Source organism: Pteronotus mesoamericanus, unplaced genomic scaffold (assembly GCF_021234165.1).
Source record: "Pteronotus mesoamericanus isolate MK-2021 breed Mesoamerican mustached bat unplaced genomic scaffold, CSHL_Meso_final contig_94, whole genome shotgun sequence".
Classification (NCBI taxonomy): domain Eukaryota; kingdom Metazoa; phylum Chordata; class Mammalia; order Chiroptera; family Mormoopidae; genus Pteronotus; species Pteronotus mesoamericanus.
This window is the reverse complement of record NW_026555285.1, coordinates 3262095-3286808: the sequence shown is the minus strand read 5'-3', so window position 1 is coordinate 3286808 and position 24714 is coordinate 3262095. Positions and strand designations below refer to the sequence as shown.

Below are 24714 nucleotides of genomic sequence, written 5' to 3'. Positions count from 1 at the left end.
TCTCAAGAGTTTTTTGTTTGTTTGTTTTTTGGGTTTTTTTTTTTTAAGAAAGACTGCTAGATGGGCCCAGGCTGGCTGCCACCAGTATATCCCACAGCTCTATGGGAACTTGGCAGGACAGAGACTCCATTAGTCTCAGGGTGGGACTAAATAGTTCCCCAGGTTAATACTATGGTGGTGGGGTTCCAACACAGCAGTGGTGATGGTGACGTAGGTTGCCCTCACCCTGCCCTTGCCCTAAAGCCATACCACTCAGTCTCTCCCTGTGTGTCTCTGGCACCCCCTAGGCTTGCATGCAATTCCCCAAGAGTTTTTCAAGAAAAATGGCGGTGTGGGCTCAGACTGGCTGCCACCAGCATACCCTTCAGCCATTTGGCAGTGTGGAGCTAGTGTAGCGCCACAGGCTAATTTCAGATATAGGGAAGTGCTGGATACAGGAAAGATGACATCTATGGATGGTGTGGAAAAGAGACTCAACACAGGGAAATTGGCGGCTGTCCCTCTAGCCCTCTCCCCAAAGCCACACAGCTCAATCTCTCCCTGTATTATCTGGTCCCCTTCCTTGCCTTCCTTCGACTGGAGCCCAGGGTAAGTGCCTTCAAGTGAGATTTTTGTGTGCTTGCCCTTTAAAAGGACTCCTGGGGTTCTAGCAGACTCCTGTCTCACCCAGATGGAAGGAATCCCCACTGATTTTTCACAACCAGATGTTATATGGGCTCTTATTCTCATCCCTGGTATTCATAGCTGGGAACTTAGCATGGAGTTTAGACCTTCTGCTTCTCAGGGGAGACCTCTGCAGCTAAAATATTCTTCCAGATTCTCAACCACCAAACATAGATGTTAGGCCAGCCCTTTTACATGTTTCCATCCTTCTGCCAAAGTCTGTGACTTCTTCTGTATATTCTTCGTTATAAGACCTCTGTTCGGCTGGTCTTTAGATGGTTGTATAGGTTTGTTTTCTATAATTTAGTTGTAATTTTGATGTGGTCCTGTGAGGAGGTACGTGTAACTTCTACCTACCCTTCCATCTTGGATCTGATCCCCTTAAGCAACATTCAGAGATACCATACAGCACTGTTAGCTGTAGTCATTATGTTGTATGTAACACTTCTGATACTTAATTTATAAGGGGGCCATTCTAACCCCACCCACACCCACCTCTAGTAACCACAAATTTGATCTTTTTTTCTATAAGTTTATTTTAAATATTTTACATATAAATGAGATCACATACTTGTCTTTCTCTGTCTGACTTATTTCACTTAGTGTAGTGCCCTCAAGGTTCATTTATGTTGTTACAAATGGCAGGCCTTTCTTCTTTTAATGTCTGAAAAATATTTCATTGGGCATATATACCACTACTTCTTTACTCATTCATCTGTGGTGGACATATACGTTGTCTCCATGTCTTCACTATTTTAAATAATGATGTAGCGAACATGAGAGTGCAAATATCTCTCTGACATAGTGCTTTCATCTACACTTAGAAGTGGAATTGATGGATCATATGATGGTTCTAATTTAAATTTTTTAAGGAGCATCCATACTGTTTCCCATGGCAGCTTGACCAATTTACATTCCCACCAACAGTGCACAAAGGTTTCCTTTTCTTTACATCCTTGTCAGCATTTGTTTTCTAGTGTCTCTTTGATATCAATAAAAACAGGTGTGAGGTGATACCTCACTGTGGTTTTCATTTTCACTTCCTTAATGATTAGTGAAGTGGAGCAACTTTTCATGTATCTGTTGGCCATTTGTATATCTTCTTTGGAAAAAGGTCCATTCCGTTCCTGTGCCCACTTTTAAATTGCATTATTTGTTCTTTTGCTGTTGAGTTGTAGAAGTTCCTTATATATTTTGGGTATTAACCCTTTATCATACATGATTGGCAAGTACTTTTTTTTCATTCTACAGGTTGTCTTCATTTTGTAGATCATTTCTTTTACTTTTCTATACAAAAGTTTTCAGTTTGATATAGTCACACTTGTTTACTTTTTGTTTGTGCTTTAGGTGTGGTGTCTGAAGAATCATTGTCAAGATACATGTCAAGAAGCTTTTTTCCTATGTATTCTTCTAAGAGTTTTATGATCTTAGGTGGTGTTATGTTTAAGCCTTTAATCTATTTTGAGTTAATTTTTGTGAGTAGTGTAAGGTAGTTTCATTCTCATACATGTGCATATCCAATTTTGTTGGAATCTTTTATAGAAAACCCTTGGTCTTGGCTTACCTGTCAAATATTAGTTAGCTGTATATGTGTGAGGTTTTTTTTTCTGGGCTCTTGAATCTGTTCCATTGGTCTCTTTGTTTATGTTTAGGCCAGTACTATAAGATAGACTTGAAATCTATGCCCCCTACTTTGTTCTTTCTTCAGGATTGCTTTGGCTATTTGGGGACTGATGGTTTCATGTAAATTTTAGTATTGTTTTATTCTACTTCTGTAAAAAATGCTCTTGGAATCTTGATAGGGATTGCATTGAATCTGTAGATGGCTTTGGGTAATATGGACATTTTAACAATATTAATTCTTCCAGTTCATGAACGCAAAATACCTTTTTATCTATCTGTGTCTTTTCTTAGTTCGCTAATCAATATTTTATAGTTTTCAGTATAGAAATCTTTTACCTTCTTTATTAAATTTACTCATAAATATTGTTTTTGATGCTATTGTTAATGGGATAAATGGGATCTTTATTTTTCTTTTTTCAGATAATTTATTGTTATTGTATAGGCACAGTACATGTTTGTTAATTTTGCATTCTGCACCATCGCTGAATTTATTAATTAGACTTAATAATTTTTTGGTGAAGTCTTTAAGATTTTCTAGATATAAAAGCATGTCATCTATAAATATATACTATTTTACTTCTTCCTTTTCTATTCTGATGCCTTTTATTTCTTTTGCTTTTCTGATTGTTTAATGGCTAGGACTTGGAGTGGTACTATGTTGAGTAAGAGTATAAGAGTGGGCACCCTTGTCTTGTTCCTGATTTTGGAGGAAAAGCTTTCAACTTTCATTGTTGAGTATGATGTTAGCTGTGGGCTTGTCATATATAGCATTTATTGTGCTAAGATACATTTATTCTGTACCTAATTTCTTTTTTTTTCTTTTTTTAAAAAACTTATTTACTTTTTAAGTACATTTGTCTCTGCCTCCCCCCCACCTCTTTCCCTTGCCCCCTCTCTCCTTCCCTCCCTCAGCTCTTCCCCTTTGGTTTTGTCCATGAGTCCTTGCTATATGTTCCTTGACTTTCCCCTTCCCTTCCCTTTCCCTGCCCCCACCCTTCCCTCTTGTCTCTGTTGATTTCTTTTCCTTTCAGTGCTGCTGGTCATATTTTCCTTGCATCTTTGCATTGTTGGTTAGGTTCCGCTTATAGGTGAGATCATATGCTATTTGTCTTTCGCCCCCTGGCTTATTTCGCTTAGCATGATGCTCTCCAGTTCCATCCATGCTGTCGCGAAGTTTAGTAGTTCTTTTTTTCTTTCTGCTGCGTAGTATTCCATTGTGTATATGTACCATACTTTTTGATCCAGTCATCTACTGATGGGCATTTAGGTTGCTTCCAACACTTGGCTATTGTCAATTGTGCTGCTATGAACATTGGGGTGCATAGGTTCTTTTGTATTGGCATTTTGGTGTTCTCAGGGTATAGTCCCAGCAGGGGAATCCCTGGATCAAAAGGCAGTTCCATTTTCAGCTTTTTGAGGAAATTCCACACTGCTTTCCACAGTGGCTGCACCAGTCTGCATTCCCACCAACAGTGGACTAGGGTTCCCTTTTCTCCACAGCCTCGCCAGCACCTGTTGTTTGTGGATCTGTTTATGATGGCCATTCTGACAGGTGTGAGGTGGTACCTCATGGTGGTTTTGATCTGCATTGCTCTGATGGATAGTGATGCTGAGCATCCTTTCAAATGCCTCTGGGCCCTCTGTGTCTCCTCCTTAGAAAAGCATCTGCCCAGGTCCTTTGCCCATTTTTTGATTGGATCGTTTGTCCTCTTGGAGTGGAGTCGAGAAAGTTCTTTATATATCTTGGAGATCAAACTTCTATCTGATATATCATTAGCAAATGTATTTTCCCATACGGTTGGCTCCCTTTTCATTTTGCTGATGTTTTCTTTAGCCATGCAGAAGCTTCTTATTTTTATGAGGTCCCACTTGGTTATTTTTTCCTTTATGTCCCTTGCTTTAGGAGACATATCAGTGAAAAAACTGCTGCGTGGGATACCTGAGAGTTTCCTGCCAATGTTCTCCTCTAGGACTTTCATGGTGTTGTGACTTATATTTAAGTCTTTTATCCATCTTGAGTTTATTTTTGTGTATGGTGTCAGCTGATGATCCAATTTCAATTTTTTGCATGTAGCCGTCCAGCTCTCCCAATACCATTTGTTGAAGAGGCTGTTATTGCTCCATTTTATGCTTCTGCCCCCTTTGTCAAATATTAGATGTCCATAGAGACCTGGGCTTATTTCTGGGCTTTCTATTCTGTTCCACTGGTCTATGGGTCTGTTCTTGTGCCAGTCCCAGATTGTTTTGAGTATAGTGGCTTTGTAGTAGAGTTTGATGTCCGGTATTGTGATCCCTCCTACTTTGTGTTTCTTTCTCAAAATTGCTGCAGCTATTCGGGGTTGTTTATGGTTCCATATACATTTTTGAAATGTCTGTTCTATTTCTGTGAAATACGTCATTGGTATCTTAATAGGGATTGCGTTGAATCTATAAATTGCTTTGGGTAGTATGGACATTTTGAGGATATTAATTCTTTCAATCCATGAGCACAGTATATGCTTCCATTTATTTGTGTCTTCCTTAATTTCTTTTTTCAATGTTGTATAGTTTTCTGCATACAAGTCTTTTGTGTCTTTCGTTAAATTTATGCCTCGATACTTTATCTTTTTTCGTGCTATATCGAATGGTATTTTTTTTCTGATTTCTTCTTCTTCTATTGCATTGCTGGTTGTACCTAATTTCTTAAAGAGTTTTTATCATGAACATATCTTGAATGCTGTCAGATGTTTTTTGCGTACCTATTGAGATGATCACAGAGTATGAATCACTCTTGCAAACCAGTATAAAACCCACGTAGTGAATGATCCTTTTAATATGCTCCTAAGTTTGGTTTGCTAGAATTTTATTGAGAATTTTCATATCTATATTCATCAGGGATCTTGGCCTATAATTTGGGGGGGGTGGGGTTCTTGTAGTATTATTTTCTCACTTTGACATCAGAGTAATGGTGACCTCATAAAATGAATTTGGGAGTGTTTTACCTCCTCTTTAATTTTGGGGAGAAAGTGTGAGAAGGACTGGCACTAATTCTACTTTAAATGTTTGATAAAACTCACCAAGAAGCCAGTCCTATTTTGGGCTTTTCTTCATTGGGAGATTACTGACTTAATCTTACTACGAATTGGTCTATTCAGATTGTCTAACTTATCCTGATTCAGTCTTGGTTGAGTGTTTTTAAGAATTTTTCATTTCTTCTAAGTTGTCCAGTTTTTACATATAGTTGTTCATAGTAGCCTCTTATCCTTTGTACTTTTGTGGTTTCATTTGTAGTGTATTCTCTTTAATTGATAATTTTGTTGATTTGGGTTTTCTCTTTTTCCTTGGTTAGTCTAGCTAATGATTTGTCTGATTGCACATGGCTTGATCCTGTACATAGAAAATCTCAAAGAAATTTCTTCAAAAAAATGATTGGAGGCTCCTGGTCAAGATGGTAGTGTAGGTAAATGTGGTACTCGCATCCCCTCACAAACAGATCAGAATTACAACTAAACTATAGAACAGCCATCATTCAGAACTTCCTGAAATCTAGCCGAACAGAAGTCCTACAACTAAGGATATTAAGAAGCCACATTAAGACTAGTAGGAGGGGCAGAGATGCAGAATGCACTGGTCCCACACTCAAATGTGGCAGATAAAAATGGGGAGGGATATCTCAGCTGCAGAGGTCCCAACTGAATAGTGAGGCATCCCAGATCCACACCAAGCCCAGCAGCTCAGGGTTCCAGTGCCAGGAAGAGAACTCCCCATAAATTCTGATTGTAAAAGCCAGTGGGAACTGTGGCTGACTTAGACTAAGGGTTCTGGAGTCCTAGGCATTCCTCTTAAAAGGACTGTGCACGGACTTACTCAGAATTACTTGCTCTGAGGTCCAGCACTGGGGCAGAAGCTTGAAAGGCAGTTGGGCCGTATGGAGAGGAACTGAAGTATCTGGCCATCAGGGCAAGAACTGGAGGGGCAGCTTTCTCCTAAGCAGAAGTGCTGATGGAGGCCACTGTTCCTTTTCTGAGCTCTTCCTGCACAGAGCCAAGAAGAAGGTGCCATATCTTGAGTCTCCATCAACCTCACTAAAGCTCTTCACCCCACCCTGTGGTGATTACCTGAGACTCCGCCCCACTCAACTTGCAGGTCCACCCAAATTGTTTACAGTGGCTTTTCCATATGAATGACCTATCTTGGCTAATCAGACTTTCCTAAAATCTCTCAAATAAGCAGCACCTGGCCTAAACAAGCTTCATACCTCTGACTAAGTGGCCTCAGGCCTAGCATTAGTGGCAGCCAGCTTTGGTTTGCAGTGTGGTCTCTCCTGGGCACCTCTAAGCCCAGCTCAAATAATAGCCATGTGCAGATTGCTGTGTAGCTCATGCCAGCTGGCTTCAGGTAGAACACTGGTGGTGGCTGACCTTTACCTGCACCTCTCAGGAGGCCCCAGAGCCAGCGCACCTGGTGGACAGCTTCAGACCACATTAAAGCACCACCCAAGCACCTCCACAAGTGACACACTCAAGGAGCAGATTCAGAGGGCAACAGAGCCCCACTGAAGCAAGTCCTGCTCTATGAGATGAACCTCTGTACAGCTGATTCTCCAGGGTCGTGCTAGCCAGTCCTCGCAGCTGTTTGACGGGGGCAGGGTGGGGTGGGGTGTAAATCCCTCCCATTGAAGAGCCACCAGCAATCAAGGCCCAACTACTACAGGATGTACACAGCTCGTATTCTGGGTGGGATAGCACATGAGTGCCCAGCTTGGGTGATCAGGGAGGCTGTGCCACTGGATTGTACAGAACAACTACTATTGTACATAAGGCCACTCTACCAAGACCAAGAGACATAGGAACTCTACCTGATACATAAAAGTAAACACGTGAATGTGGCCATAATGCGAAGACAAACAAATATGTCCCAAATGAAATAACAGAGCAAAACTGCAGAAAGAGCACTAAACAAAATGGAGACAAGCAGTCAACTAGATTCAGAGTTCAAAATATTGTTTATAAGGATGCTCGATGTACATAGGGGAAGAGATGAACTCAGAACTTCAACAAAGAGATAGGAAACAAAAATGGAACTAGGAAACGTAAAGAACTAGAAATGAAGAATACACTACAGGGAATCATCAGAGGAGTAGATGGAACAAAGGATCAAGTCAGAGATTTGGAAGATAAGGAAACAGAAAACTCCCAGTCAGAACAGCAAAAAGAAAAATGAACCCCCCACCCCCATGTGAGGTTAGTGTAAGGTACCTCTGGGACAACTTCAAGAGCACCGAATTTAGCATCATGGGATGCTGAAAGGAGATGAAAGGAGTAAGAAATTGAAAACATATGTGAAATAGTAATGGCGGGAAACTTCCCTGACTTGGTGAAGGAAATAGACATACTAGTCCAGGAAGCACAGAGAGACAAATGAGATGAACCCAAAGAGTCACACATCAAGACACATTATAATTAAAATGTCAAAGGTTAAAGACAAAGGGAGAATCTTAAAAGTAGCAAGAGAAAGCAATTAGTTACCTACAAGAGAGCTCCCATAAGACGGTCTGCTGATTTCTTAACAGAAACTTTGCAGACCAGAAGGGATTGGCCAGAAATATTCAACGTGATGACAGACAAGGACATACTGGGTTGTCCAAAAAGTTTGTTTGTTTGTTTTTTCCGTAATGTGGCTCTAGTAGTGCTTAGTTGTCTTAAACTTCATTTGAAACAATTTTGTTAGATTGTATTGTGACATCTGTCATATCAGTGCATTAAAAAAAACTTACCAAAATTGGTGAATTTGTATGTAGCCATTTTCATATTGAAGATGGAAGAAAATATGCAGTATTTTTGGCATATTATGCTTTTTTAGTTCAAGAAAGTAAAAACGCAACTAAAACAAAAATCAGTTTGTTCAGTGTATGGAGAAGGTTCTGTGACTGATGGCACATATCAAAAGTGGTTTTATGCTGGAGATTTCTCACTGGATGATGCTCCGTGGTCGGGTAGACCAGTTGAAGTTGATAGCAATCAAATCAAGACATTAATTGAGAACAATCCATGTTATTCATGCAGGAGATAGCCAACATACTCAAAATATCCAAATCAATAAAGTTACTGGTGAAAATAAAAAATGTGTCTTTTACTTTACAGAAAAAACTAAGTGGACTTTTTGGCCAACCCAGTATAACCAAGATTATTCTACCCAGCAAAGCTATCATTTAGAATGGAAGGACATCTAAAGAGCTTCCCCGACAAGGAAAAACTAAAGGAGTGCATCACCTCCAAACCAATGTTACATAATATGTTAAAAGATCTCCTTTAAGAAGAAGGAAAAAATGATTAAATATATGAGTAATAAAATTGCAATAAATACATATCTATCAACAATTGAACTAAAAACCAAACTAAATGAACAAGCAAAACAGAAACAGATTCATAGGTACAGTGAATATTTGACGGTTGCTAGATGGGTTTGAGAGAAGGGTGAAAAAGGTGAAGGGATTAAGAAGTACAAATTGTTAGTTACAGAATAGTCACAGTGATATTAAGTACAGCATAGGGAATATAGTCAATAAGATTGTAACAACTATGCATGGTGTAGGATACTAGATTTTTGAGTAATCAGTAAATTACTTAATGTCTAATCACTGGGTTGAACACTTGAAATTAATATAATGTACATCAACTGTAATTGAAAAATAAAAGTATTTTAAAATAACTAGAACTAATAAATATTCGATAAGTTGTAGTATATAAGAGCAACACAAAAGTGCAACTTTTTTACACACTAGCGATGAAGAATCTGCAAAGGAAATTTAAACTATTTACTTCAGCATCCAGAAGAATGAAGTACATCAAAATAAATTTATCCAAGTCAGTAAAATACTTGTATGAGGAAAACTTATGAAACATGAAAGAAATGATGGAGGACTTAACTAAATGGAAAGACATCATGTGTTCATGGTCTGGAAAGCTCAATATTATGAAGATGGTAACACTGCCCAAAGGAATGTACATATTCAATGTAATCATTAACAAAATTCTAGTAGCCTTTTTTTCTTTTTCAGAAATATAAAAGCTTATCATCAAATTCATAAGGAATTACAAGGGGTTCTGAATAGCCGAACAGTTTTGAAAAAGAGCAACAAAGTAGGAGGACTAACACTTTTCAATTTTATATCTACTAAAATCTACAGTAGTCAAAACAGTTTGGTACTGGCATAAGAATAAATATATAGACCAATGGGCTAGAATTGAGAGTCCAGAAATAAATTCATACATCGATGGCTAATTTGTTCTTGACAAGGGTGCCAAAACTATTCAGTGGGAAAAGAATAGTCTCTTCAATAAATGGTGCTAGGACAACTGGATATCCACTGGCAAAAAGAAAAAAGAAAAAGAAAAAAATTGCAGTTCTGCTTCACACAGTTGTAGATCAGCAACTTAAATATGAAGCCAAAACTAAAAAACCAGAGGAAATCTTCATGACCTTGGATTTGGCAATGGAGTCTAGGACATGACACCAAAAGTACAAGTACAAAAGTACAACAAAAATAGATAAATTGAACTGCACCAAAATTAATAATTTTTGTTCATCCAAGAAAATAATGAAGTAATTGAATAGACAGCCTGCAGAATGGGAGAAAATTTTTGCAAGTCCTGTATCTCATAAGAATATAGTATCCACAATATATAAGAAACTTATAACTCAACAGAAAGACAAACAGCCAACTTAAAGTTGGACAAAATGTGGAATACACATTTTTCCCAAGAAGATATACAAATACCCAACAAACACATGACAAGATGCTCAACATCATTGATCATTAGGGAAGTGCAAATCAACTACAATGAGGTACCATTTTATGCCCACAGGATGGTTTTAATTAAAATAACAAACTTTGGCATGTAGAGAGATTAGAACCCTTGTATATTGTTGTTGGGCATGTAAAATGATGCAACTGCAGTGGGAAAGTTTGGTGATTTCTCAAAAAGTTAAACAGAATTACCATTTGGCCCAGCAAGTCAATGCCTGGGTATGTACCTCAAAGAATTCAAACATGCATGTTTATGGCAGCACTATCCACCAAAAGGTCAAACTAGTCCAAATGTCCATCAGTGTTTAAATGGATACCCAAATTCTGGTATATCCATAAAAAGGAATGAAGTGTTGATACATACTGCAACCTGGATGAATTAAAAACGCATGCTCAGTGGAAGAAACCAATCACAAAAGATCACATATTGTATGATTCTGTTTATGATACATCCAAAATGGGTAAATTTGTAGAGACAGAAGCAAATTTTAGTGGTGACCAGGGTTTTGGAGAGGGGGAAAAGGGAAGTGACTCCTTAACGATGTGAGGTTTTCTTTTGGAGTGGTTAAAAGTTTGGAACTAGATATTGAGTCATTGCACAATGTTGCAAACATACTAAATGCTATAGAATTAAATACTTTAATATCAATTTAAAATTAATTTATGTAATGTGAATTTCACTTCATTAAAAATGTTAGTAGTGGCAGGAATGAATTATAATATTGATTTTTAAAAGAGTCCATGAGCGCATACTCATACTAAGAAACATTTAAATAAAGATGAGGGATAAGGGGGAAGAGTATAGAAAAGAAGCCTCTGCTTAATAGAAGAATGCTAACAGGTAAATGCATAAAGAATGGGTTTTTTTAAATCACTATTTTGCAGTTATCACAGTAATGATTTAGTAATGATTGCTGAAACCATTCAGTGAAAGACTGTTGAGAAAGATGATATTCACAGTCTCAAAGTACCACTGTATTGATTGTTTATTGCTTTCAAAGGGAAATGGCATCCTTATAATAAAGACATCTGACAGATACCACCTAAATCAAGTGATCAAACTTAACACCACTCACGTATTCTAAAATGGTTTATCAAAAAAGACTAAGTATGAGAGTGATTAAATGTGGCAACATGTTAACAGTTGGTCAGTCTAGACGAAGGGTATATGGGTGAACATTGAATCAATCCTGCAGTTTTTCTGTGTATGTTAAATATTTCAAAATAAGAATTTGGGGTACAGGTGAAATTTGAATATGACTTTCCCTTTTTAATAGCTTTGTCTAAAGATACAGCTTCTTAGCTTGATAATTATGGATCTTCATGGTCTAGCCCCTGCTTATAATCACAATCTTAACTCCTTCCATTGCATTTCTCAAACTAGTTTAAACTTTAGCTATACCATACTTCTTCCTCATTTTCAAATTGTCAATGATTTCTTTCACCCTTTTCACGTCATACAGGCTATGTGGTTCTCTTTGAAATGTCCTCTTGTGTTTTTAGCTTAACTTCTGGCAGTACTTCTGAACATTATGCAGTTATCATCTCCATGAATTTTTTCTTATTATCCTGGGCTGAGTGGAGCCTATAGGACATTGTTCATTCATATCCCTATTTTAACACTGTGACATTGTACAGTTCATCGGCGGAGTACTTGTGTGTCTCACTAGACTGTGATCTTGAGACCTTGGACTGTGACTTATTTTTCTTCTTGGTATCCACAGTACATATAAGAATAGGTGCCAAACAGTGGACGTTTAATAAATGATTTTTAAATAAATGAATAAATTTCATCACTTACTATTTTATGGAGCATCTTATCATTTAAAAGAGGCCTGCTTATCCTTTTTTTTTTTTTTTTTTTTTTTTTACTTAATAGCAGGATATATTAGTTAAATGTTTATGCCATGTTTTGTTTTCTTCGGTTTTTTTTTTTTTTTTTTTTTGTCTACTTTGTAGTTAATCAATTCATTAGAAGAACAGTTAGTATTTTATAGAACTACACAATACCAGTACTGGTATATGATTATGATTTAAAAGAAATAACATCTATGTAAAGCACACAGCATAGTGTGGCACAGTAAGTACTACTTTCAGTCTTGATCTTCATTAAGAATTTAATGAAATCTAAAGAAAACAGTGGACCCTTTTCTAAAAAATTGTAATTTCTACAGAAAGTTTCATATATAATTCTGGGTAGTTCACAAAGCCTGTGAATGGTTATCTATGGCCCCAAGTTAAGAACTTGTGCTTTAACCAATGCTGGACTCAGGTAACATCCTTCAGTAATTCCTCACCTCTACCAAATTATAACACTAATAAGGAAATGAGTGAAAAGATAGAATGCATTAAAATTTTTTTAAAGAATCAGGATTTGTTTGGATTGATTAAAATGTATCAATTTTAAAATTGATAAAAGGAAATAAAAGCAAGGAAATAAAAGCAAACTGAAAATCCTCTAGTCCACTTTTAAAATCATAAGTTTTCTTTAAAACAGTTCTTGGATCACAGGAAATCAAGGACAAAATAGCAGAAAAATCTCTTTAAAAAAATAGTGAAAATACCAGATATGGTTAAAGCTGAGTTAAGTAAAATTCATAGTCTTAAGTGCGTATATTTCTAAAGAAAGAAGGAAATAGAGTAATTCAGCTGAAGAACTTAGAAAAATGTCATGGTAGGCCTAAGGAAAATGAAAGGAAATAATAGGAGTTGAAAATCAAAATTAATGCACTAAAAGAAACCTACTTAGGTGACTGCTGTAGCCTCCTGACAGTTGTCCCTAGCACTACCTGCATAAGTATTCATCATTGCCCTTAAAGTGGCTTACAAAACCCTTCATAACTGGCTTATCTCTACTTTTAAAATTTTTAATAACCACAGTCAAAAAGTAAAAACATGTGAAATTAATTATAATAATGTTTATTTAACTTATTATTTCTAGAATATTATTTTAACATGTCATCAATATAAAAATTATCAACAAGGTATTTTACATTGTTAGGGTTTTCTGTACTCTTTGAAATCCAGTATATATTTTATACTTATGGCACATCTAAATACAGACTAGCCACATTTCAAGTGCTTGTTAGGTACCCACAAGTTAAATTTAGAAGCAGTAGAAGATGGTCACAAATGTAAAAAATAGATATATTTTTTGGCTATAAGAAAATAAAATATTGTATTAAAAATTAAGGAGACAAAATAGGAATATATTTGCAGCATAATATAGTGTAATATTATTACTATTATTAATATACAAAGAATTAATGCAAATTACTAGGAACACTTACGACCCCAAAAAGACAGCAAACAGCCAGTTTACAAAAGAGCTAGCAACAAACATAAAAGGTAGTATTTAACCTCATTAGTAATCAAGTGCAAATTTAAAAAATAGTAATATATTATTTTCATGTGTCAAGGTAGCAAAGATATTAAAACTAATTTTCAGGGTTATGGAAAATGTAGTCAAAGGGTGTGTGTTCTCATAGACTTTGTGGGGGAATATGAATTAGTAAAACCTTTGTAAAAAGCAGTTTAGCAACAGACTCAAAAGTTCTGTTTCTGGAAATACATTACAATTATATAGAGGGAAAATTTTCTTACAAAAATTTCCTTACATTAGAGAAGGGTAAAGTATTGTAGGTTATGGTGTAGTCATCTGATGAATAGTGTGAGCAGTAACATGGAAGTCTTTCTATAATATTAACCTGGAAAAAGATCCAGAATTGGAGATCTTATATCTGTGTTTACGGAGAGAATTTAAGCTTATGTGTCAAGAACAAGACTGAGACATTTATCAGAATGTTAACAATGTTTATTTTAGGACCTCAGATTATTTTCCAGTTTTCTGTTTTTCAGAGGTCATAAAATTAGTGAGTATTACCTATAAATAAAGCAGTAAGTGGTGGGATTCTTAAATGTAATTTGAAAAGTCATACTAATTCAAGTATGCTCTACCTATAAATGTATACTATATTTTAAAAAACACAGTATTTAGCAACGGATGAACTAAGCATAAGTGACCCAAATATTCACTCAAAGATTGACTCCCATCTTTGTTTCATAATGATGTTTATTGACTTTCCAATAAAAGTTTGCCACTATTTTTTTATTCCCTTACTTCTGAGTTAACTCTCACCTATAGAAAAGTTAAATAATACTTTATCTAATACATAAAATATGTAATCCCCATATTTCTTCCCAGTTTAATCCACATCTACTCTCTTACTAGCAACAGTTAATATCTTGACATACTAATTTTCTCTACTGTTATTTTGACTAATACTTCTTCCCCTCATTTTAAGGTTATTCTGGTACAAGTTAACCCAGGGGAAGCATTTACAATAAGAAGAGAAGATGGACAGTTTCAGTGCATTACAGGTAAGAATGGTAATTTATTATTGTTTGAGACAAGAGAAAAAGTTATGATACATAAAAGTATATATGCTTCTGGTTTCTTCCTTTCTTTTTCACTAACACCACGCCAAAGCAAACTGAATGCCTTATGTCTTAAGTATTGCAGAGCATCCTAGTTTCTTTGCCCTGGTTTCTTGATTAATTTTACTGTAATTTTTAATTATTTATGTCACTTCCCTGCTCAAAAATCTTCAGTGAATCCAGTTCAGGTTCTTTAGTCTTTTTAGAAGATCATTTCATCTTTTAGACTTTCTTCTCACTTTCCCTTCAATACTGTTAGACTGCTAGCTTCTTAAATTAACTTATTCACTGTCTCTTGAACCTGCCTTGTACTTACTGTACTATTCTTCTTACCTAGAATTCATCCATATCACCACCACCCCCCAGCCTACCCACACGTCAAGACTGAGGTCAGGTCTTATTTTTAAAAGGTTTTTGGTAAAGATTTTAGTGAGTATTTCTTCCACATTACTCTGTAGCCACCTCACACATGCTCTTGTGACAAACAAAAATGTCCCCAGATATCCGCAGGTGTTCTCTGGGGGGTAAAATCACCCCCAGTTAAAAACAACCACCCTATGCAAAGGCCAGAGCCAAAAAGTTGACTGGTTTTGTAATTAGAGAAGCTGGGTTTAAATCCCAACTCTGTCATTTATTGGCTATATAAACTTTGTTATTTAACCTCTATCAGGTACATTTCTTATCAGTAAAATTTCATCCTTGTGATAATAGTACACCTCATAGGATAATTGTGAGGGTTAACTAATGTGCATGTAAAGCACTCTAAACCAGAACTGGCACATATAAGGCACTCAATAAATGGTGATGTTGGGTGCTGTGGTGGTGTTCAGTAGAAAGTTACCTTCATCTCCTGTGAAACCCTGTAATACCAATTATTGTGCCATTCATTTAGCAAGTAACTGTGTTCTTTTTAGAACATTTCTTCTAGTTGTAATTTTTAAAGCCACTTAAAGTTTCTATGTTTAACTTGAAATGTTCATTCAATCTCTTTAGGTTTTAAGCACTTTGAGGGCAGGTTCTATTTCTTATATTTCTTTGTACACCCTTCAGTTATTGACCTTCCATATATTGAGTACCTAAATAACAGTGTTGCTTTCATTTGAGAAGAGAATATTAGAAATAGGGTTTTCATACGCTTTAAGTTAATTTAAATCTTTTGTGTGACAAATAAGATAACTTCAACATAGGAAGGGTCCATATATTATGAGCTTAAAAGAAATCACATAGTAAATTTTTATGCAATATAATAAAATTTTCTTATTTTTACTTGGCAATTAGGTTTTCATAAAAATTATTTTTATACTGGATACCTCTTAGAATGTAAGTTTCTAAGAGAGCAGTCACCTTAGGTTTGTTTACATATCTCTTTTCAAATTGTTTTCAATAACTATTGTTTCTGATGGAAGCATTTTAGCTAATATAACATTGTTTTTTTCCAAACATCTGCAAATGAGGATACTATTATACTATACTCATCGCTGTTTTAGTACAAAATACAAAAACTGCTAATGGCAGTTGGATAATCAGACTTTGATTTTTAAAACTTATATTTTAAAAGGCAACTGTAACTACAAGTTTCAAATCCCCTCCCTCATAAAAAATCCATTAAGTTGATTTTTATATGGCAATTACCCCTTCAGTTGGGACCAAAAAAGCCAATCTCATTTATAATGTGCCTGTAGTCCTAACAGTCCTAATATAGCAGAAACTGCCTACCATGTGAGGATATTTTTAGGCAGTAGAAAAGGGAGGCTCCTCTCTTTGCATGACCAATTATAAGAGTGGAAGCTTTGTTTTACAATTACCAGGCAGTTTTTTAAAACACAGGGAAAGATAAGGAGAATCAGAAAGTAAAAAGCTCTTCCCTCTTTGTTTTTGTTAGTCCAAAATTAAAATATGAGATATAGGTGGAAAGAGTATTGGTAAATGAGGGATTGGAGTTTGAGTCTTTGTGAAGATGAATGTGTCCTCATGCCAAGCAAGAAAATAAGATAGGATGCTAAACGACTGTCACTGCTGGAACTCAAGTTCCTTTACTTCCCCTTTGCCATCGCTAGTTTCTGTCTCATGGCAGTCATCTTCCTGAACTAGTTCTGGAGCTAGGTAATAAAGTAAGAGTAGAAGTAGAAGTGGAGGCAGCAGATAAGAGAAAGTTTTAAGGGAAGAAAATAATATGCCAATGAAGCTGAGAGAAAAATGGGACCCTATAGCCCTAAGACCATCAAGTTAGGAAAGCTTGTCTCTTCACAACCGCTATACTGAAAAACAAACAAACAAACAAACAAACCCCAGTGAAACCTAAAGAATTGCCCTGGCCAGGTTACTCATTTGGTTGGAGCATCAGGTTTGATTCCCAGTCAGGGCACATACCTACATTGTGGGTTCATTGTAAGTTCCATCCCTGGTTGGGGTGCATGCAGGGGGCAACCAATTGATGTCTCTCTCTCACATAGATATTTCTCTCTCTCCTCCCCCACCCCTTTCTCTCTCCCTTTAAAAAAAATCAATAAACATATCCTCAAGTGAGGATTAAAAAAAATAATTGAGGAAATCCAGCATAAAACAAGCATTTGAATTAAAGACTTATTTTTAAAGTAGTTCTATTACCTATCGAGAATTTATAGAAACAAAAACTAAGTTAAAAGAGATCACAGGGGAATTTAGAGATCTACGTAATCCACTTATTTTAGTGGAGGTTCAGGATTTAGTTATAGCTGGTTTTTGGCAGGCTCAATATAGTACTTTACTAAACATACTGCTTGAAGAGACAAGGTGCTTTTTTTTTTTTTTCTTCCATGAATTTACTAAGTATCTGCTGAGGTATGCTGTATCATCTCCAGGGGATTCAAAGAAGACTAAGACACAGGTTCTGCCATTCAAGAATGCAGTGTAGTAGGGAAGAAAGAGGGAATTAAATTAACTATTATATTGCAGTATAAAAAAGAATCATTAGAGATATGCATAAAGTGTTATGGGAGCACAAGAAGGGTGCTATAACACAGAGTGATATGGTAGGAAAAAAATTCTTCAAAGAGAAGGTGACATGTGACCTGCCTTTAAGGAAAATAGTAGTTGGTCAAATGGAAAAAGAGCTTAAGAAAGCATTTCAGGCAGAAGGAACAATATACAAAAGCAACAGAAGGAAAAAATAGCTTGACTTATTTGAATAACTGCAGAGAGATTGGAATTGCTAAAAAGTTGTATACAGGAAATGTGAATGGAGACAAATCTGAAAATATAATCAGAAATTAAAATGGCTTGAGTGCCATACTAAGAACTTTCAACTTTATTAGAAAGGTGAGGGAGAGCCATTGAAGGAGAGTATGCAGGAAAGTTAACGTCCATTTTACGGTTGGGAAAGATGAGGGATGTCTTCCTGTTTTAGGTTACCAGTTAACTTAAAAAATCTTCCTACTACAATCATTTAGAAATGTTCAATAAAATGTCACAAATATTCTTTTAAATGTGTTCTGTCTCTTCCCTCTACATTCACCCCACAAAAGAAACTTTCATCCATTAGCATTCATTTCCCATTTTTCTCCAAACCCCTCAACCCTAGACAATGACTAAGATACTTTCTCTAGATTTGCCTAATCAGTAGCTGATTCTTTGTGACTGGCTACTTGCATGTAGAATAATATTTTCAAGGATTATCCATGTTGTACTATGTATCAGTGCTTAATTCCTTTTTATTGACAAATAATCACCCATTATGTGGGTGTAACATTTCATTTATCCATTCATCATTAGATTATTTCCAATTTTGGGCTGTCATGAATACTGTGGTTATAAACATTCACATACAAGTTGTTTTGTAGACATATGTTTTCATTTCTTTTGAGTACATACTGAACTAGAATTGCTGAATCATATGGGAACTGTGTGTTAACTTTGAGGAATTGCCAAACCATTTTCTAAAGTGACTACATCATTTTACATTCCCTTCAGTTGGATATAAGTGTTCCATATCCTTGCTAACACTTGTCTGTCCATCTTTTTTATTATACCTATCCTAGGAGGTATGAAGAGGTATCTCCTGTAGTTTTGTGGTTTTGATTTGCCTTCCCCTAATGCTTAATGATATATCGAGCATTTTTTCATGTGCCCATCATCTATTTGCATATCTTCTTTGGAGAAATGTCTATTTTGATCCTGTACCCATTTTAATATGGAGTTATTTATATTTTTATTTTTGAATTGTAAGAGTTCCTTATATATTCTGGATATAAATCCCTTATCAGATATATGATTTGCAAATATTTTATCATATTCTGCGGGTTGTCTTTTCATTTTCTTGATGTTACTCATTTTACTTTTCCTTTCATGATACCCCAAAATGAATAAATAGGACTAAAGAAAAAGAATGTATTAAATACCTAGTAGTTTTGCATTGTTATAGAACTTCTGCTTTGGTGTTATTTAATGCTGCTACATGCAAGAGAGAAAGTTATAAAAGAGCAAAAAGAATATACAAATCAGCTATGCCTAAATAGTCTATGTCCTGGCCCCTTCAAATTATATATTTTAGGAATGCAAGCAAAAATATTGTTAACTGTAGTTAAGCACATGGTACCTGGGTTTGAGTTCCAACTCTGCCACTTATCAGTCAGATTATATTAAGCAATTTAATTATTTTTGCATCCTGTCTTAGACTTGTTTGTATAGAAAAAGAGTGAGAGGGGTATGTGTTTGTGTGTGCATGTCCATCATATTTGACTTAGAATATAGTTAGTCATAGCTTATTAAATCATTCCTTTTTGGACATCAGTTATATGATCCCTAATTATTTTGATTGTATATTAACCAGAAATACATTTTGATGATTTGTTTTGCAGAATTGCTTCCATGGTTATGTTTCAGAAATAATATGGACCTTATACAGGCTGGGGATAAAATAGATTTACAGTTTTTCATATGAAAATAATACAGTAATAATAATACTACAAGAATAAACTGTGTTTCATGTACTCACAACTTTAAACCTACTTTTACCACACCCTGCATTCTTCATCCATTCATTCATTCAGTGAGGGACAGAAGGGATAAGCAAGCACTCATTTCTTGAAGCTTATATATCTTTATGGGTGGATGAAGTAAAATTTGATCACTGGCAATTGCCAGTCTAAAACTTTGTGTTAGGTTATTTTATCTATTACTTTGTTCTCTGGGGCTCTCTTTCTATACATTTTTAATTGATGGCTTTGACAAAAATAAATGATATGTTTATAAAATTGTCACATGTCAGAAAGTTACCAAGGACAACTAATAACATTACGTAAATGTCCAGCTCAGGAAGATCAGAATGTATTGAAATGATCAAACCAATACAATAAAATTTAATAGGAATAAATATAAAGTCTGCATTATGATTTGGAAAATTAACTGCACTAGTACTTTATAGCTATGTATTAGTCAGAGTTCCTTTTTAAAACACTCTTAAAATTAAACACAAAAGGAGTTTATTAAGATTGATACTTCCATGTCTTCTTTCCTTTTATTCCTAAGAGTCCAGTTGTAAAGCCATTAGGTGGGGCAGGACAATATGTCTTAGTCCATTAGAGCTGCCATAACAGAATACCATGAACTCAGTGGGTGGCTCATAAACAATTTTTTTTCTCCCAGTTCTGGAGCCTGGAAGTTCAAGATCAGGGTGCCAGCATGGTTGGGTTCTGATGAGAGTCCTCTTCCAAGTTGCAGGCTATTGACTTCTCACTGTATCTTCACATGGTGAAAGGGGCAAGGGAGCTCTTTGGGGTTTCTTTTTATAAGGGCAGGAATCCCATTCATGAGGGCTCCACTCTCACGATCTCATCATTTCCTGAAGGCCGCACCTCCTAATACTATCACATTGGGGCTAAGATTTCAATTTATGAATATAAGAGGAACACAAACATCCAGACTACAGCAGTACTTCACTTGTGGGAGTTGGAGAGGTGAGCTACAGTGCCACAGATTGGGATTTCAGAGCCTAAATTGAGCAAGGAGTTCATCACATAGAATAGCCTAGTGTAGAGAGAGCCCAGAGTGAGGAGGGAATTCACACATCGAGGTGGCCTGGTACAGGACTCAAGAGTCTAAGCAGGCTGAGGGTGTATTCTCAGGAAGAGGGGTGGGGTATAAAACTCTGAGTAGAAGGGAGAAGTCATCAATACAGTGAGAGATGGCCCAGCATAGGGAATTACTGCCTGAATAAGGGAAGAGCATTTACATGTAAGGGCAACCTGATGCAGAGAGGCAGAGATCAAACAGTGAGGAGGCCATCTGTGTAGAGGGGTAGCCTGACATGGGTTGTTAGAGCCAGCAGGGTCAGACAGTCCTCATACTGGGGGTAGCCTGGAGTGGAGCATTGGAGACTCAGAGGCCAGGTAAGACAAAAAGGATGTTCACACAGAAGATGGCCCGCTGTTGAGTGGGGAGCACATCCGCACAAAGGGACAGCCTGGCATGGGGTGTTATAGCCCCAGCAGGGCCATGAAAGTGCCTAAGCAATGAAGGCAGTCATTATAAAGAGTCTAAGCCCAAGGAGTGTGAAGGCATTCACAGGGTGGGAGGCGACTTGATTTCGGGTGTTGGAGCCCCAAACAGGGTGAGAATCATGTTGTCTACATGGATCTAGGAAATGGGTCCAGTAAGGAGAATCACATAGTGAGCATGGTGAGGAGGGGATCCCCATGGAACGGAATGAGTATCAGGGCTCAAGGAAGACTTCATCTACTCATGAGAAGAGCATAGGAAATGAGAGCTGAATACAGTGGAGAGGGCATGCATTCCCATAGAGGAATGGCCTGGTGTGGGTATTCAGGCACTTGGTAAGCTGAAGGATAGAATGACCTCCTATGGGGAGTCCAAGCTTAAAAGTGGTGAGAAGAGAATATACACAAAAGCAGAGTGGGTAGCCCAGCAACAGGGTATTAGAGCTTGTGTGTGACCATGTGGAACCAAGGAGAGGATGACATCCATATGGGGAGAGTAGGGGTTGGCTCAGCATGGGAATTCAGAGCTTTCCATCCATGCTAGGATGGTCACCCAATGTGGAGAGACAGTATAGGGTTAGAGGAACATCTGCTAGGGGCAGGAATTGTGGCAGAGGTCGCAGAAGATTGACTATATACCACTGAGGATTGATCAAAGAAGCATTATATTAAGGTTTATGAGAGCCAGTTTTGTTTTGTTTAATTGGAGAAGGATTTTTAGGTATGGAAAGGAAGGCAACTAGAATAAATCCTGTGGCTATTGAATCAGGAAAATCTAAGATTTCTGATTCAGTGTCTGGAGCAGGGAAAGTACAAGATGTGACTGGTTACCCCAAGAAGAAGAAGGTGCTCAAAAGTGGATGGAGACATGTCAAAAGAACATAGTATCCTAGTATCCTGCTAGAAGGAGATTTTACTAGCAAAAGCTAGCACAATTTGAACATCAGAATAGTAATAGACATGGATGGGAGCCTACTGAATAAAACAGGAAACAATGAGCAGATAGATATATAGATGATAGATAGGTGGATGGGTAGATAGTTAGAAAAGAAATTTGATGAGAAAATGGACTGTTTCCACAGTTTCAAAGTAAGTCCCCACAAAATATTTACTTATAAAAGAAAAAGTAATTTTCAGTGGAGAAGCCTGGAAAGCACCATCTTAATCAAGTAATCAAATTGTATGTCATCAGAAATGGCAGAAAAAATTGTGTGCTACTTACCTAATATAATGCATTGAGAGGAACATGGTATCATGTTCTATGATATTTCTGCCAAAATGTATACTCTGAATCTAAACACAAGGGAACATTAGACAACTTAAATCAGAGACATTCTACGAAATTACTAACCTATAATCTTCAAAAGTCAAGATCATGAAAGTCAAGGAAAGACTGAGGAACTGTTTAGACTGATGGAATAAAGGGACATGCCAACTAAATGCAATATGTGATTCTGAACTAGATCCTTTTTCTAGAAAGCACATTGTTAGCACAACTGGTAAATCTTAAATAGGATTTTAAAATTAGATGGTTTATTATTTTCTAATTACAAAGTACCACAAACTAAGTGGCTTAAAACAACAGAAATTTAATGTCTCAGTTCTAGAGACTAGAAATCCAAGATCAAGGTGAGCAAGATTGGTCCTTCTGGGGAGAAATCATACCTCTCTCCTAGCTGCTGGTGATGGCCAGAAATCCTCAGGATTTCTTAGCTTGTAGGTGTATGGCTACAATCTGTCTCCATCTTCACATGGTCTTCTGCATGTGTCTCTTTGTCTTCACATGTCTGTCTTTTTACAAGGATATCATATTGGATTAGGAACCCACTATACTTTTCTTAACTAATATCTACAATGACCCTCTTCCCAAATAAAGTCACATTCTGAGGTGCTAGTACTTAAGTATCTTTTTTGGTGGGCACAATTTAACCTGTAACAGATAGTAATAAGGAACTAATGTTAATTTTCTGGTTTTGATGCTTGTGTTGTTATATTCGAGAATGTCCTTATTTATAGGAAATGCATACTAAAGTATTCCATGGGTATTTCATAGCCTATCATGTTAGCATGCCATTTCAAATAGGGAAGAAAGTTGAGTCTCTGGACATGCAACTTTTTTTGGTAAATTTGTGATTTTTTTCAAGTTATTTAAAATATATTACTTTAAGAAAATAATATTAGATATCTTAGGGTCTTTGGGAGGACCAGAGAGCCAGAGTGAAGGCTAAGCTTCTGGAACAATGCCCCAAAACCATGCTACAAAACCCATTTGAGTAGAAAATCATCACCAATGTGATTATTGTACCCATGCCGTTTCTTTACTAAGAACTCAATGTTACCTGCTTCCAGCACAGGTTCCACTTTTGCAACAGGAGTCTTGTAGCTATTTCCCACTGCCTTTTAGGTTATCAGCACCTATAGGAGCAAAGTTCTTTCTTTACCTTACACCAAGGTGACTCCCCTAATTTGCAAAGGAGCTTCAGATCCTATGCACCAAAAAAAATGACAGTGTCCACTACATGCAAGAGTGGAGGGAGGACTTAACTTTGTAAATAGAACTTGTTTATTTTATAGAACTAGAGCTAAAACTGAATTACCTAACGAATCTCATTTGCAAAAGTGAAAACATGAAATCTTAAGACTACGTAAATAAATATAAGTTCATACAGATGACTTGGTACTCCAGTTTTATGTGGTATCCTTTTTAACATGTGTTTTAAAAGTACTGACAAACTGAGATTGAACCCAGGAATATAACTGTGGAGAGCACAAAATTGTGAAATCATTATAAAAGACTATAAAATTATGCAAAGGATGTTTAACTTAGGAAAAAACACTGTGACTTGCAAGGTATTGTTTTCTGCTTTTTTATAGGGCAGGCTTTATTTAGGCTAATAGGTGAGAGTTACTAGAAATTTTGACTCACAGGGAAGAGCTATCTATCAATTATGGCTATATATAAATGGAGTCATTGCTTCGTTATGCCAGAATCCTGTCAGTATAAGTACTCCTGCACTGATTAGATGATTTTATGAAAAGTAATTCTTGCTTGGAAGAATTTTGATTGGTAAGTGTCAACATTAATTCTAACTAAAGAGTCTATGATTCGAAATGACCAATTAGACTGAGACCTCTATTCAATTTTGGGATGAATACACTAAATGAAAGTTAAATTTAATAAGTATATCTGTACATAGACACATTTACAAAATGATTTAGCCAGTGATTGGTTATTGTTAATAATACACCCATAAACAGGATGCCAACTAGTTAATTTATAATTCACCTTTTTTTTTTAATATACAGGGTCTGGCACAAATAACACCCCCTCTTATTACAAAATATTTTATAACAAAATCATAACCATCTAATTCTGTAACATAACAATATCACACTCAAGCACACCTATGACATTTTATGTGAAATGTTCAAGTTAATAAATTATTACAGCCATATTATTACCCTACCAGCCACATGCAAGCAAGTATTACTTCTGCCAGACCCTGTTTTATTGATTATATAAATGTATCATTCCAGTCTCTGTCTCCATCTTCACATGGCCTTCTGCATGTGTCTCAGTTTTCCCAGTTTTGCGCCTTGTGCCCTTCTCCACCTGGTACTCCCCATTCCCTCTAGCAATATCCCCGCTTAGTTCATGTCCATGGATCATGGAGTTCTTTGGCTACTCCATTTCCTATATTATTAACATTCCTCTGGCTGTTATGTACC

General features: G+C 36.4%; 1 protein-coding gene across 2 annotated transcripts in view; it reads left to right on the top strand.

The window, feature by feature from the left end:
• Nucleotides 1-24714, top strand: part of FNDC3A (fibronectin type III domain containing 3A) — a 238390-nt gene that overhangs the window by 79795 nt on the left and 133881 nt on the right. For both annotated transcript variants that reach the window (XM_054586338.1, XM_054586339.1), the window contains exon 3: nt 14380-14455. In XM_054586338.1, the coding sequence (XP_054442313.1) occupies nt 14380-14455 (76 nt within the window). The remainder of the gene's footprint in view (nt 1-14379; nt 14456-24714) is intronic.